The sequence below is a fragment of the Enoplosus armatus genome, chromosome 13 (genome assembly GCF_043641665.1).
Source record: "Enoplosus armatus isolate fEnoArm2 chromosome 13, fEnoArm2.hap1, whole genome shotgun sequence".
In the NCBI taxonomy this organism is placed as follows: Eukaryota; Metazoa; Chordata; class Actinopteri; order Centrarchiformes; family Enoplosidae; genus Enoplosus; species Enoplosus armatus.
This window is the reverse complement of record NC_092192.1, coordinates 12,572,129-12,588,830: the sequence shown is the minus strand read 5'-3', so window position 1 is coordinate 12,588,830 and position 16,702 is coordinate 12,572,129. Positions and strand designations below refer to the sequence as shown.

The 16,702-nt window shown below is 40.9% G+C and overlaps 1 protein-coding gene across 1 annotated transcript in view; it reads right to left on the bottom strand.

Moving 5' to 3' along the window:
* Window positions 1–15,166, bottom strand: part of LOC139295463 (protocadherin Fat 3) — a 57,324-nt gene extending 42,158 nt beyond the window's left edge. Inside the window, exons 1-5 of the mRNA XM_070917657.1 lie at window positions 12,200–15,166; window positions 11,971–12,105; window positions 11,127–11,328; window positions 5,137–5,255; window positions 3,436–3,634 (exon numbers count right to left, since the gene is read on the bottom strand). Coding sequence (XP_070773758.1) covers window positions 3,436–3,634; window positions 5,137–5,255; window positions 11,127–11,328; window positions 11,971–12,105; window positions 12,200–15,166 — 3,622 coding nt within the window. The remainder of the gene's footprint in view (window positions 1–3,435; window positions 3,635–5,136; window positions 5,256–11,126; window positions 11,329–11,970; window positions 12,106–12,199) is intronic.
* Window positions 15,167–16,702: the final 1,536 nt, after the last annotated feature.

The following is a 16,702-nucleotide window of genomic DNA, read 5'->3' as shown; positions in this document are numbered from 1 at the left end:
GGGAATTGTTGCAGTACCTCAAACCCATCAAACTGACACTTCCAGAGTGAAGTTGAAAATGTATTTACTTTGAACCCCCCCAAACCTAGTTTTGAAAAACAATTTGAAACTTGAAGGGGTTTGCCAGCGGTTCAGGTCAAAGTGTGGCTGACAGCCGCTTCATGAAAGCAAATCAATCAGTTTTGTTTATTCATCTATCCAATGAAATCACTCTGGTACATGGAAAGTTTTTGACTGGGTAAACAGTGAGGAGTGATTCATACTGAATGAATCTCTCACTCATGCACGTCTCATTACCAAACTAATAGACTGGCACTATCAGTCACACCATTGTGAAAATTATGTTGAGGATGTATTGAAATTGACACCTTGTGATTGTGCCTTTCTAAAACTGCAGAATAAAGTATATCCACAAAAGAAATCCATGCTTTTTCACATGCTGCACTTCAATAGGCTGGTGGGAACCAACCTGAAGTGTGGCCTCTGAGAGAAAAGATTGCATGAAACATTAAAAATCAATTGCTCAGTATTGCAGTGAAAGTTCATTTATCACAGTGTGAAGAAGATAGTCATCAATATGAATTCTCTTGCATAGAATTGACGAGAAACAGATAACAAAATACTGAGTGTCTTTGACAGAGACAGACAGCAGGGCTCAGATGGCTAAAAACTCTCCCCTGTGGCACACACACACACACACACATAAAGACAAATTATTTTTAGACAGCTGTTAGGTGTATGTTGTGGTTCACACAGAGACATGAACACATGTGGATACACACACTCTGTTTCATACAGTATTAGACAGCATCATCTTCATCGACTCATTGCGACAGCGCTGCCCTCTCTAACACACTGCTGTAACCAATTAATCAATTGATTAAATTGCCACACAAACTCTCTTTCTCCCTCTCTCTCTCACACACACACACACACATACATGAATCATACATACGGTAGCTGGACCTATGAAGAGTACTTGTAATCTGCTGAACAATAAATCAACTCGCCGTGTGATTTTGCAACTGTATTAATGACATTCACATCTGATGGATGCATCAGCACAGGCACAGTAACTGATTATTACTTAGAGTCATATGACCTGAATCATATTTCACTCTCAAGGACTCTAAAGGGTCAAAAGTAAGTGTGAGAATGTGTGTATGTTGGGTTTACATGTTAATGAGTGTGTGAGGACCAGTATGTCTCTATCGGGATCAATATTAGCCTTAATATATATCCACAATGCTGTAATAACAAAAGCCTATTTGTAGGAAATGGAAAAACCCACTTTGATTTACAACAGAGTGAACATGCAATAGCACACCGTTAGGGGATTCCTTTTACCATAAGCTTGATAACTGACGTGCTGCATGTTACATATAGGCCACTGGTTTTTGATCATTACGTTGACATTTCTTGAATCAGAATACAGATCCCTGTAACAGCCGAAATTTGCCTTTTTGTTGTTTACTGAAACGCTTAATCTAGGGCACAGACAGAATAGACTTCACAATTTTTTTTCCCCAGGATTTGAATAAAACATTTCACCTCTTCAATAATTCTTTAATGGAAGCTTCAAGCAAAGCTTGTTCTGAGAATGAATGGGACCCTCCCTCGACTTCAAACTTGGCAGCCAAGAGCTAAAAAAAACATTTGAATTCATTTGCTTTAATGATGTTTGCAGTCTGAACAGATATAATGGTAATTCTTCTAATAATGGCCATTTCGTCAAAAAGTCATAAATACTTAAAATACAAGAAGACTTGTTGTGAGATGATATTTACTTCACAGGCTGAAGTTATAAATCATCTTTTCTGAGCCTGTTAAAAGAAATGTATGAGGAATTCAAGTGTGTGAATGTCTAAAAAATGTTGCAAGCACATACAATTTGTGTTTCAAGAAACATGTTGAGAATGTATGGATAAAATATGTGCACAAATTGTCTCAACAGTAAGGTTACACAAAAATTCTAAAAGGCAGAAGACTTTGTGAATATCTGGGTACAGACAAAAAAGGAAAGGAAGGAAACTCTGTTTAAAACTGAAAAACTGAAAGTTCCAATGATGTGTCTGAAATTTAAAGGGGAACTCCGCCAATTTTACGCATCAAAGTGTGTTTACAGATCTCAGGAAGTACTACTGCATTTGTGAAAAACATTGTATAAAGCTTTTAGCGGCTTGAGAGAGCGGCGCTAAATCAAATAAATTGCCTCAAGTGGTGTGACTTTGTCACTGTAGCTTGCTCCTAATCTCTGCTTGAGGCTAGCAACTCAAGGCTACATTAGCCGCTACTAGCATAATGCGTGTGGGTAATGTAGGCACCAGGTTTTGACAAGGGAGAGGAATGCGTAGAATAAAACAGACGACTGCAATGCTAAATCGGCAGAGTACTCTTTAAAAATGCACTCCCAATTTCTGATCCCATCTTTACAGCCCAATCCAACTAGATAAAAATAGAACTACCCACTGACTATTACGCAAATTAGAGGTTTTATCACCCAATTAGGCTACATTCACAGAAACAGACGGGTATTTTTGCATGCACACGTTAAAGTACAATTGGTCAGGACCGGGACAGGGTACAAATTTTGTCATTTTGCACAGATGCTTTTTACACATTCATGCTTTGATTTCTCATGCAGTATTTTCCCACAGGCTCCAAATAGGTAATATACAAACATGGGCTGTCTGAGCATCATTTCACAAGCTCAGGCTCTTTAAGACCTTGTCTTGATCCCATAGTAGAGGGCTTATGGTGAACCCACGTGGTGGTTGGCAGCATTTTCTGTATACAAACCTAATTCCAAATCCAAGCAAATACTCCTGAAACATTTTGCCAACTTCAGCTTTGGTTTTCCCTTTAGACTTTTTGGAACGTTCTGTGAAATGCATGTTTTTATTCATGTTAACATATATCACAGCAGCTGGATATAAACTATTTGGCCCTCCTTGAGGGAACAAAAGTAATGGGAAAGAAACTTTAATTGTAAACTCCTTCATGATTAGAAGATATTCACCCACACACTGGCTTAATAAAAAACTAGCTACACTAATTCCCTCACGTACATTGCAAAGAGCTTTCACCCCTAAAGAAGACTGGAAGCAATATTCAGTTAAGAGTGCAGTGAAGACTGTCTGGGCAGCTCATCAGTGTCCTAGATGTTTGACTGTGTGGGCACAAAAGTCTGTTTAATTTGTTGCGTGGGAGCCAAAGCCTTTTATTGAATGAACGTGTAGTAGGAGGTGCATGATGAAAGAAAATTCCTGTCATTTCAGAGGCATTTAACATCGAAGCACAAAAGACTGGTGTAATTATTTGTTCTTGATAAGGATATATTACTTATTAAGCCATTAGTCCACAACATTGTACTGCCAATAATATTACCAAGATATTTTAATTATCTAAAATTGTGTGTCTGTTTGTGAGTCTCACCTGTTTTGGGGTTGATAGAGAAGAAATTCTGCGGGTTGCCAGCAGTGATGCGATAACTCAGACGACTGGCCGTTGCAGTGAGGTCAGGGTCCTGCGCCTGGATACGGATGACTGACACATCCTTTGGAGAGTTCTCCATGACAACTGGGTGGTAGATAGGATCCGAGGTGAGGGGGGCATTATCATTGACATCTTCTACCTGAGAGAGGAAGAGGGGGAAAGAAGAGGAGGAGGGAGAGAAGGCAGGGTTTGGGCAAAGGACAGGAGTATGCAGTGTTGTTTGTATATATCTGAGTTGGATCTGAATTGGCAATTAGATGATAAAACCTTCTAAATCAGCATGTATGGTAATATTGCGTTATTGTGTGGAAAATCTGCAGATTTTAGTATCTTTGTTAATCAACAACTCATGAAATGTAGCATGGACTGGGTCCATTATCAATCACAAAGTGGAAATTTATCCAGCAGAAAATGTCATGGATGTCATACTTTAAATGCACTGCAAATTAATTTCCCTTCTTACAGCATAGATCTAGAATATTTATGGCAAACAGAGCGTTGATTGAGTGTTTGCTGGGAGGCACAGAGAGCCAAGATGGTTCAGCCGGTGAATGAGGAGCACCTGTGCCTGATTAATCTCCCTATTTTTGTCTGTGATGAAGAGGCTGGGAGTAAAGTACCCGATCACGCCGCCACACCTGAATATCCCAAAGCCAGAAAAGGCTGTTTCGGGTTTTTTACACACTGCTGAACCCTTCCCCAGAGGGTGAGCAGTGTTGTAGCAGTGATGTGTGTGTTTGAGTGTTTAGACAGTGGATTACTTAGTGCCAAATAAAACAGAAGCTGAAGCAGAGAATTCCCTCCAGTGTGTATCTCTTGCTTACAGACTGAGCAGTGCTATAGTTATCCACTGCACTGAGCACCATTGGTGTTTTAGAGAGTAACACACTGATTGCTTAACTCCATAATGTTACTTTGGATGTAACACTAAAAGCGTCAAAACAAGCCTGCAGTTACATGTTTGCAGGCTGTAAGAATGTATCAATGACAGATGTTAGCTGCTTCCTTTCATACAATGTCATCATTTTTGGAGTAGAAAGATGTCAAACGTTATATCTAAAGGAAAGGAGTGCTGGGTGTATAACCAAATATGGTATATATAATAAATATAGAGATAAAGCTGAGAGGACAAAAGTCAGAAATGTGGAAAATAATGTGACATTATGCTGGAAATACTCCACCCAAACTCTCTTTTCAAATGTCAAACAATCCCCCTCCTGTAGACTTGAAAGAAGGCATTTAAAAGTTATGCTCCTTTGCAGAGTGTGATGGCTGAGAAGCTGCTGTATAAACTTTTTGGTGCGACTTGGTGAGCAAAGTCAAATCAGTGATTCAACATAGATTAGCTGTTTTCTATCTAGCTAGTACTAGTATAGTGCGCCTTGGGCCCATTGTTGATTCATTTGGGACAAATTCCCTGCCTGTAATTTACGGAGTTACTGTATCTTTGTGATCGATTACAGTGGATTGAGGTTCCACTGATGAGTTTTTATTAAAAACGACACCATATTCAAGTACTGGTTTGGGTACTTCATGTTTCTGCTCATCTCTCAGTGCAAAAATCAAAAGACATCTCCTCTGTATAAAACCTCTTATGCATGAATAGTATAATGTGAATATTGGCAGCAGAGTGTGGGGTACCTGAATGAAGACTTCAATAGAAGCTGACAGGGGTGTAACCCCCTTGTCTGTGGCAAAGACTGTAAGCCAATAGGAGTCTTTGGTCTCACAGTCCAGGATACCAGCAGTGTAAATCACCCCTGTTGAAGCGGAGAGAAAGATTAATGCAGTTGTTACCTGGGATTGAGAATACATATCTATTAGGTATGTGACGGGGCAATGTGGGTGTCATCAGCAGAGTACATCCCTAAAAGATCTTGTGGGGAAAGTCTTTGAATACTAAGTTTCCAGAGGCAAAGACACAAATTTAGAGTAAACTTTGTGTCCTGGCTTCAGTGACATTCACAGGCATTAGTGGCGCCGCTGTAGTCACCTTCAATGTTTCAGCTTCTCTACAGCTAATCACAGCTGACCAAACTGCTCCCGCTGCAATTTGCTTAGTGCTAAACGTACCCTGAACTGCCCTACACCAATATAGACGCACACTCACACACACATTGACTGGCGTGTGTTTAGTGGCCTTAAGGAAGATGAGTAGCTGACAGCTTTGGTGACCTCTTGAGGGACAAAGAGAACGCTCACAATGGATGACACATAGGCACCTCTTTTCTTTTTAAACCAGTCATGTAGGACTGTCCATGCAAACACTCGAAAAATGACACACGTGTGAGTTCACACTCTAGATTTTAGGGTTCATTCATGTCATTTCTAAACATTGCCAAGAGCACTGAAGCACAATGGAGGAAGGTCACGGTCACACGCAGTTTTTTATACCAGGGAACCTGATGTCATGATGAAAAACAACACATATGTCTAACTTTTCTATCAACAGAAAATAACACAAGTCCACTAGGAATAAATGGACTCTTCATAAGGGCAGAGTAAGCAGTTGATGTGCTTTTACTGAAAGCACACAAACTTTCATCTCCCCTTTTATGTTGAATCAAGGCACTTTTAAAAGCCAGCATGAGTCTGTTACTTCAACTAGCTTAAAGGAGCTCAGTAAGAGCTGAGACATACAGCATGCCTCTGTCAGTGCTTGCAGAGTCTGTGCGTGTATCTGTGCTTGGGAACACAAGCAATTAACCCCAACAGGATGCTAGACAGAGCTGAGACTGGACATGTGAGCAAGTGCATATTTACTTTGGCTCTTTTATGCTTATCTAAACCTTGCTAGAGGTAGTGCTAATACACTTTTTATAATTAAAGACTGGTTGATATTGATGATGTTAGAGTTTATGCTCTTGCATGCAAAGACTTACAATGTGTTAGTATTACCATTAGAATTAGTATTAAAAGTAGCGGTAGGAGTCCGATTTGGTGTTGGTTGGATGGCCTTATCATTGCAGATGAGCCTATTGTCACCCCAAATTCATATTTATGGACATGTAGTACTTCGTACATGACTTAATTTTCAACGTAACCACATTTCTGACATGGCAACACAATTGTTATTAACTGTGTTACAAATGGCCAAAGTAGTAAGGTAAGTAAACAGGCTGTCTGGGTATTTGTATTTTAAGTGAGAGCATCAAGATAGATGGATGCAACACATTTTATCAAAACTGTGTTTCCCTTACCATCCACTGCAAAGAGAAGACCATATCTGGAATTCCTTTAATTTGATCGAAACAAATGAAGACCTATGTCGGTGACTCCAGGGAGGCAGAGAGAGCCAAGGCGGTTCAGCCCAGACTTCACGCCCCCTGGGATAAACATGCTCAGTGCCACTCATGCTGGATTCTGTGCCTAACCCCGGCCACCCTATTAAAAACATTTTTGCAGGATATCATCTAAACAATCATAAAACATATGTTGTTATTCAGTGGAAATCATCTAACTAGAGAACTTGAGCACAAGTGCCATGCCAGTGATCCTTTCTGATTATTAAAATATTACGTTATTCTTTTTATAAAAAATGACAGAGATCGATCCTTTCATACATATATTTGTATTTTCATATAATTTGTGGCTGGGCTGCAGCAGAATTAACTTGATTTCCTGTCACACAGTAGATGTCTGCTGTTCCCTAAATTCCACTGAACCATAAACCCCACATGCCCAGGTTACAGCCATACAAGCATACAAATCAGTGACTAGAGGTGTGACTGTGTGGCCTTTTTTGTGTACTTTAGTCAGTCTTGTTGCAGCTTCCTCAGCCGCATTGGCAAAGGTGTTACGTTATCATCACAAAGTGTGTGTATATGTCAGATTATGATTAAGCAGCTGCCCAGGGCATGCACAATGCATAGTAAAAGTGTTTTTCTGAAACACATCCTTGCTCTGTCGTCCTTGACCACGTCCTTTTCAAACCACATCTCATCTCTGTCAGATAACTCGACAGAGAGAGACGACAGGCACTATTCAGTGAATTCAATATAAATCTGACTTGACAGCATCCATTCTCACCATAAATAACACACTTCAAAGAGTGAACAAAAAAATTGAAGGGTCATGGCGTATTTTTCTAATCTAGAAGGTCACAGCACGCTTGGGTTTGCATCCATCTTTCATGTCTACTCAACTTCCCCATTCTTGAGAAACAGGTTTTGAGGTCCCGCTATCTAATTAATGCCACCATATCAAATAATCAATCCCAAGATTGATGAGAAAATACTGTGTGTGTCTCTGCATCTTGAGACACAGCTGAATAGCTCTACGTGTGGCAGAAAAGAAGACATCAAAAAATATAGCCTGTTAATTTTTTAACAAATGCAGAATAGATTACTTTTTAAAAGTGTGTTTGCCTGTAGCTTAAAGAATGCTCTATCCTGACTGTGACAAATCCTGGAGCTTGCAAACCTACTAATAGAGGAGCAGTGGCTTCTGACAGCTGCCCAATGAGAAATTGCAGGGCTTGCTTTCCCCCTAGCCAATGACAAGAATACCAATTTTTGTTCAAAGTACAGGAGAGTTAAGGATTTAAGCCAGGGAAGATCCTACTTCTTTTATGATAGATAGCCCCTGTACTTTCCACCCATATAGGAGTGAGTCATCTTAAACATTTAAATATCAAATGTGTGAAAAGGGGGCATTCATAAACAGCAGGGATGGCAGACAACGAGGGTGTCATGGGCCATACAAGATGCATCATAGAGCCGATTTACAAACTACCAAAGGGGGGACATGCACAAGTTAAGACAGGCTAAAAAAAAAAGATTTCTCACACTTTCTCTCATTCTCTCTGTCCCTTTTACTCTCTCTCACTGTCTGTCACACTATCTCCTCACATACTTCGTTTTGGCACTAAGAGCCACAGATTGACAAGCAGTCAGAGCTGAGCCACTCAACATGGCAGCTAAATGCGTGGTGGGAGGACAGAGCGGTGCTACTCTGTCCACGCCTGACAACACTGACTTCTACGCTACAAGATAAAATGAAACACTTGATGAGGGAGAACTCGGCATGCGCTTTCTGTGTCTTCTAATCTGATACAAACAAAAAAGACTCTGGTCAGAGACTCAGGATATTAGGGAGAAAAAATAACAAAAGCCACAGCTTAAAAACAAACTTCCCAAAAGAAAAAAAAAAAAAAATATATATATATATATAAAGGCCTGGGAGGAAGAAAGCAGTATTTTCTTCTGACACTTTTTATGTACTCCAGACTCCCCTGCATCCTCTTCCTTCCTCTCTTCGCTTCACTTCCACTCCCCTCTCCCTTCACTTTCTGCTCTAACAAGCACTCTGATTTCCCCTGGAAAATCTGCACTCAATAAACTTTCTCGCTGGCTGTGATGCTCCTTACTGAGGTTTTAATACTGAAGTGAATAACAGCGCCAAGCACTATTACAGAAGACTGTAGGGACATGTCTGTCTGCGTACTGTAACACTGTTTTGTCTGTGACTACAGTATATACACTATGCATAGGTGATTATGTAGACATAGTTATATATGTGAAGAGAGAGAGAGCGAGAGAGTGAGGGCAAGAGACATTCTCTCCATTTGTCCATCTGTTTCTCTCTCACTTTCTCTCACAACTACAGTCAATACTAATTAGCCTAGTTAAAGGTCAATACAGGCCTCCAGTGCAAGTCATGTACAGTAGGGACAAGTGTGACGAGAGGTGAAGAGAGAGGCCAGAAGAAGAACACTGTCATTTGATCCATAAAAAAAGTGCTAAAATAAACTCTACTGGTTAAAATAAACCACTTCTATTTATTTTGTAGGGAGCCACTGGTCACTACACTGCCAATTACTAGTGACAATTGATTTTACTAGCTGCTGTACTATAGATTATATTTCTAATTATATAACTACTGGTCATGCATTTGGGTTTAAATCTAAATGTTTCACTTTTCCCAAGTGTCAAAAAAAAATATATATATATATATATTTATATTGCTAACTGAAATCTATGGGGCTACGCATTTTAAGTAAAGCTTTTCATGATTAGCCTAGGTGGTCTGTAAGAAACTAGGTTTTACTAGGCAAAATATGGATGTATTTAATGTGATAAAAAAAAACAGTGAGTACTAGCAACTAGTGACAATAGAAGTTTCCAGAGTAAAGAAGAAAAGCAAATAGTCTTTAAAACATACTCTCTAGCAACAAATCCATAAAAATGAGTGAAACTGGGTTAGATATGTGGTAGTTATATTAGTGAGTTTTGAGTGGGGAAAAATGTAAATAAATTACTGATATAATGAAATATTATACCCAGTACTGATTAAATCATAACTAGTGCTTATTACATAATTTATCTTGTTAAATTTAATTTCTATTTTATATACTCCCAATTATTTATTGTTTTTACCTTTCCCTATTTATCTGAACATATTTCTGTTCTTATGCTGCTGCAAAACCTGAATTTCCCCTCTGGGGATCAATAAAGGCTTATCCTATCCTATCTTATCTTATCTTACTTCCTTTTAAACAGTAAAATAGAGACTTCCACCTTAAGCTTTCAAAATTCCTACACTTCTCACCTTTGCTTGCTTATATGCAATACAGGACCTGTCAGTGGTAACACTTAGCATCAGTGGTGATTATGAAATACTACTCACTATGGAGTACCCTACAGCATCATGCGGGGAAGAGAGATGAGTGAATGAAGGACTGATTTCGGAGCTTGAAGTTTGAATTTTTCAGCACCATGGAGAGAGACACACAGAAAGATTAGGTTTAAAAGCTGCAGCACCATGAATAGAAACAGAGACTGCAACTAGCCTTGATGGGAAGGCAAGAGTTCTCACTCACTCTTGGGGGGGGGGGGGGGGGGGACTTGTTAACAATATCACTTGGGGTTTCTAATATTGCCTTAGTAAAAATATATCGCAAGACAAACTTTAATCATATGATGTACCCTCACGTTTTTAATAATGTTATGTGGCATGTACAATATCTTAATGTCCAAGGTTATTACATTACAACAACTTGGAGGAAAATAATTAGACAACGCTAGAAAAAAATATATGTGTAGTTGGCCTTTCATTTTGTACACGATCCAATATGAACTAATATGAACTGTCCTATTTTCATACTGTGTATTTGATTCATTTTATCCCTGGGTGAGTGAGTCGCGGCTTCTTGTTTGGACAAACATGTTTTCAGCTGCGGTTTGACACTGTAGGACAGTTGGAGACAACCACACGCTCTTTTTTTTGGGTCAGGCATCCTTAAATAAGTCACAGTTTCACTATTCTTGGAAAGGATGGTGGTGCTGTGCAGGAGAGCCTTGATCAATGTTATCCACACAGCACTGGATCAGTTGTACTGAGCGGCCTGAGGCCCAACCACTGTAGCTGCCATGCTGCCCTCATTACAGTAATGATCTCCCAGTACACAGCTCCCACGTGAGGCCCCATCAACCCACTGACTCTCAGTGTACCTCACACTCTCTTCACCTCTCTCTAACACACACATACACATTCACTCAAATAAATAATGCAATTGCAAAATAAGCAATGATTAACAATACATTTGGATGTTGATATTCCACGCAGGGCACAGTAAGTTACTGGATTTTCACTTTACATAAATAGGCTTCAAAATTGATCTTGTGTCACACCTGTGTCTTCGTCAATGGTGAAAGTGCCCAGTCCGCTGCCTCCTCTGACAGAGTACCTCAACACGCCATCTCGTCCCTTGTCATCGTCCTTAGCAGTGACTGTCAGGACGCTCGTGCCTGCACGAGAGTTCTCCTTCACTGAGCCTCTTACAGCAAAGTCAGGGAAGTACGGTGCATACAAATTCTCATTGACATCCACCACCTGAAGAAATGTAATGGTTCACTTTAATTTTGAAGAATTGAGTGAAGATATGTGTAATATCATTCATTAGGAATGCAAGAACAGAATAGCATTAGACCAATATACCAATATTGCCTTTAATCACATTATAGCTAGCAGCTATTCATGCCCACTGACAACATGATTTCCTGACAAGAATTTTGTAAATAAATGATTTACTTTGCTAATGTACCTTAAATGGGTTAGGATTAGGGTTAACAGAATTCAACAGAATTGAATTGAATTGAACTGTTGTTCTGAATTGAATTAAATTGTGGGGCATCCTGCAACTTGTCCTTAAACAGTCACTATATTGCATGGCTTGGTCTGGGGAGTTTTAGTGTACCTTGATCTAAATGCTGTTACACAGGTATTTCTATGCTGAGAATAAAAATGGGGGGAGCATGAAAGAAAATATATTATTATAAACGTAATATTGGCACATCATATCACATCACAACAAGTGGAAGCTTGAAATGAACCAACAAAACTATCAATGTTGATACTTAATTGATGAAAACAATCATTAGAATTTGTTCTGATACAACTATGTGTGTGTGTGTGTGTGTGTGTGTGTGTGTGTGTGTGTGTGTGTGTGTGTGTGTGTGTGCGTGCGCTACATACCTCCACCTCCACAAATGTCTGACTGCTGAGACTAGGTACTCCTCTGTCCTCAGCAAGTAATGTCAGGTTGAAAAACTGTTGCTTCTCAAAGTCCAGCTCCTTCCTAATCCTCAACACTCCACTCACAGCATCGATCTGTACAAAGCATTACAACACATCATAAACTGTCAATAAAAACAGGATCAACATATGCAGCAGTATAGACAATACAAATCGTGACATCACCTACCTTAAAAGTGCCATTGAAGTCATTAATCAAGGAGTATCGGACCTGTCCACCGGGGCCAATGTCTGGGTCCTGAGCCTGTACCCAGGTAATCACCGCCCCTGGCGGGAGGTCCTCCAGTACTCGAGCATTATAGCTGCTAGGGACAAAAGCTGGAGCGCAATCATTGACATCCTCCACTATTATACTTAGAGTAGTCACTGACGACCGTCGAGTGCCTCTTTCAGCCTTGTCTCTCACTTCAATCTTCAATATGAACATTGGGGTGGTTTCTCTGTCTAGATGGCTGGCAACAAATACACTTCCAGTTTCGCTGTCAATGCCAAACTGAGGGACACTGGTCAGCATTATATAGGAGAGCTGTCCATTTTGACCCATGTCTCTGTCAAATGCAGTGACGGAAATAACTTCCATACCAATGGCTGAGTTTTCTGAAACAAGAGCAGAGAGGCTGTCCTGATCAAACTGCGGGTCATTGTCATTTGCATCCTCAATGATCACAGTCAGCAGTCTCCAATTGGACATCTGAGGAATTCCCTGATCGTAGATGGTGATATTAAGGAAATAACGATCCAATCGCTCACGGTCTAGTGGCTGTAATACAGTTATCAACCCATTTTCCATGTTGATATTGAAACAGTTTTCTTTGTTGCCATCAGATATTGAAAAGAGAACACGGCCATTGAAACCTGTGTCACCATCTCGTGCTCTCACTTGAAATACACTGGCACCAGCAGCGAGGTCCTCTCTCACTAGAATACTAGTGGGCAAGGCCTCAAACTGTGGGGCCTGTTTGTTCACAGAGAAAAGGTCTGTAAATCTCTCATCTGGTCTTGGTCTAGCCATAGCAGACACTTTTGAGAGCATTTTTTCTGCCAAAAGCTGGGCTACCCTGGTCTCCTTGCAGCTGAACCCCCTGGGTGGCATCCTGCCCCTCACCACAGATACATTCACAAATGTAGGATCAGAGAACATCTCTCCATCTGTTGCAACTATTTTCAGGTTGAATAGCCCACTTTTTAAATGATCCACTTCTAACGATCTCTTCAATGACAAAGCCCCAGAGTCTGGATTTAAGTTAAAGTAGTCTAACTCGTTCCCAGACAGTATCTTGTACTTCACCATTCCCAGCTCATCCATGTCTACAGCTGACAAGGTGACAATAGTCTGGCTGACAGGGAAATCACGGCTTATCATCCCCCTGCAAGAAACCATCTCAAAAAGAGGCTGGTTGTCATTAATATTTATAAGACGAATGCTGACATTAACCTCACTCTCCCTTCTGTAGGGTGAACCCCAATCAGAGGCCCGCACCGCAAAAGTATAGATATCATCTGATGACTCATAGTCCAGATCTCTTGTGATCCTCACCTCCCCTGTGTCCTGGTCTATGGTAAACGGAAGAGACTGCTCACCACTTATTGTGTGGGTGACATACCCATTCTCTCCTTTATCATCATCCACAGCAGACACTACAAGAACAACAGTACCTACAAGTAAGCTCTCGTTGATTGCAATATCATAAAATGGCCTGTTGAACACTGGAGAGTTGTCATTAGCATCCTCTATGGTGATTTGGACCCTTGCTCGCTGCTGACTAATAATATCAACCACCTCCATCTCCATGAAATCCTGTGATATCCTTGTCAGCTGCCTTGTGGTCATAATAACTCCAGTCAAAGGGTTTATATCAAAGTGCATTGGATCTGAGAGGCTGCTGAAGCTGTAATTGACACTCAGAGGAGCTGGGGAGATTTTCACCACCTCTACAATAGTGCCCGGGGGAGCTATTTCACTCAGCTTGACTACATAAACATCCTTCTCAAAATTCGCCAACACTGGGTCTGGCTTTGTAACCAACAACTGAACAACTTGGGTATTAGAAAACTTTGGAGGTATACCCCTATCTTTAGCCTGGAAAGTTAAGTTACAGCCATAAGGAAATGTATCCCAGTCGACCAATTCTGATGTTTTAACCCTATACTCATTCCCAACAGGTGATCGATCAATCACAAACTGCTCAAAGGGGTCACCCTCAATGATAGACACCCACTCTATATCCCCAGATACCCCCTCGTCTTTGTCGTCCACAGTCATGATGACATAGACGGGGTTCTTGTCCAACCACGATGGAACGACAGCAACTGCACTAAGAACAGGAGAAAATTCATTAACCCGCTCCACAGTTAGGACCAGTCTAGCAGTGCTGCTGATACCATTGTTCCCATAGAGTTTCATCCCTCTGTCGACAACCTGCACCTCCAGCTCAAATCGGTCTTGTTTGTCCATCCTGGGACGTCCTGTGAGGGTGATGACCCCGCTGGTTGGATGAACAGCGAAGAGTTCAACTCTGTTCTTGAAGAAGTAGTAGAACTCTCCATTGGAGCCCATGTCAGCATCTGTGGCTGTTACACGTCCTATGCTGGCACCCAGTGGGGCACTCTCAGAAACAACGAATGAATAAGAGGTTGGGGAGAAGAGAGGTCGGAGATCATTGGTATCCAAGACTTTGATATAAATAGTGGCTAAGGCCTCTATGCCTCCTTGGGCAGATGCCTTAACTGTCAGTGTGTAATTGTCCTGTACTTCCCGATTCAATATGGCACCACTGCCTCCGTTGGTGCGTATACGAAGGAAACAAAAATCTCCCATTACAAACTCCTCAGCCTGAAAGATTTCCTCATTGTCCCCAGACTGAATGGAATATTTTATGTCTAAAGACCGAGGCGGCCCAAGAATGATGCCCATTTTGACCTCACTTCTGGCATATGTTCTTGCAGCAGAGTTCTCAAAGATGGAAGCATTATAGGCAGGCTGGGTGAAGAGCAGCAGGCCTTGTCCTGCCCTAGGTTCAGGCAGGAATTGGGCATGGCTTGGGGGGAAACAGAGGAGGAGGAATAAGCAAATAAAATGGAAAAGAAGAGAGAAGATGGGTAGAGGAAGCATATTTCCCCACCGATTAGGCTTCATCACTATTCCATCACCCAGTCACCCTATATTTGGAAAGAATAACAGAGAAAAACAGGGTCTGGATTGAGTTGGTAAATTGTCAGAGACATGAGCTCGACATGCTAAAAATTTGATCGAGAACTTTGAGACAAAGTTACAAAGACATTTCTAGGTACTGCTTATCACTACAGGGATATGGTAGCATATTCAATGTTGCGCTCAGTTTGCATTCACTGAATATTGCACCCGAAAGGCTCAGAAGCAAAAAGTGACATATCTTTAAAAAAAACACATCAAAGCACAGCCCACTTACAGCCTCAGTGAAACATATCATGTCACCAAATGAAATAACAGAGATCAGGAACAATCAATAAAGAGTGCCTAAAAGACACAAAGGCTTGTTGTTCTTTAGCCAGTGACCAGGGTTGTGATATTTTCACAAGAGAAAATGTGACTAGGAGATGGTTTGAGAATCCTCATCAAAAATTACACTTTCTTTGAAATTAGTTGCATAAACACTTTTTGAAACAGTCTGGTTGAAACAACTCAAATGCACAGCCAAAGTTTAAACCCATTTAATAACCGGCAGAAAGGGAAATGAGAGGGAAAACTAGATGACCTAATTAAAAACATTTTCTTATCTCTTTTCTTCTTTTAAATGGTTTTAAATATTGTATGGGCTACAGTACACTGAATGTTGTATGCACCGCCTTGTACAGCAGCCTTTTCTTGATCATTATACAACTTCAACGGAAACTAAAATAATAGAAAAAAAATAAAGAAAAGATGATATGAAATTTGACCCCACTTGTAGGGGTAGGACCTATAGTATAGATTAAAATCAGCAGCAAATAGGCTGTCAGAATTTAACGATTCAAATCAACATTCCCCAGAGGGTGACTGTCCCGGGAGATCTTGGGGTGCATTTATAGTCTCCCATGTTGATGTTGATGCAGATCCAATGGAGCTCGCCTCCGTGCAAAATCCACGAGTTTCATTATGCTACAGTCTGCAGCTTAATTAACTATACTGGAAAGAGACTTCACTCACACATCGCAGCGTGTCCTACCTTTAGACGAAACAGCTGTAATCAGTGGAAGTAAATAATTTCCCATCCTCTCTCCGACAGTCATTTAAAAAAAAAGAAAGAAAAGCAAAACGCGCAAAATAGTCGCGCAGGAGTCGATGGAGATGAGCGAAATGGAAAATTCATGTGAGCATATCCCGAGAGGCAGTTGTCTGCTCGGCTGCAGCCATCCTCGTAAAACTAAATAGCTATTGCCCCAGTTTCATGCACCTGACTACTGTAACCCTGAGTGCAGGGGGCTATTTCGGCTTTATCAGTAATAGTTAACACAAAACTGACGTTTAAACAGTTCGGCGTTCGTTTGCTTCACGGTTAAGGTCCGAGATAAATGTGGCATGAAGACCATGTCGCTTAACGCAAGTTTGGAAGCGGTCAGCATCAGTTGTCGCTTGTGTGGGACCACTGTGCGCTCACAGGATGGAGGAGGCGGGTTGGGCGAGCGCCGATCTTTGCCGAGTGTAGCCGACAAC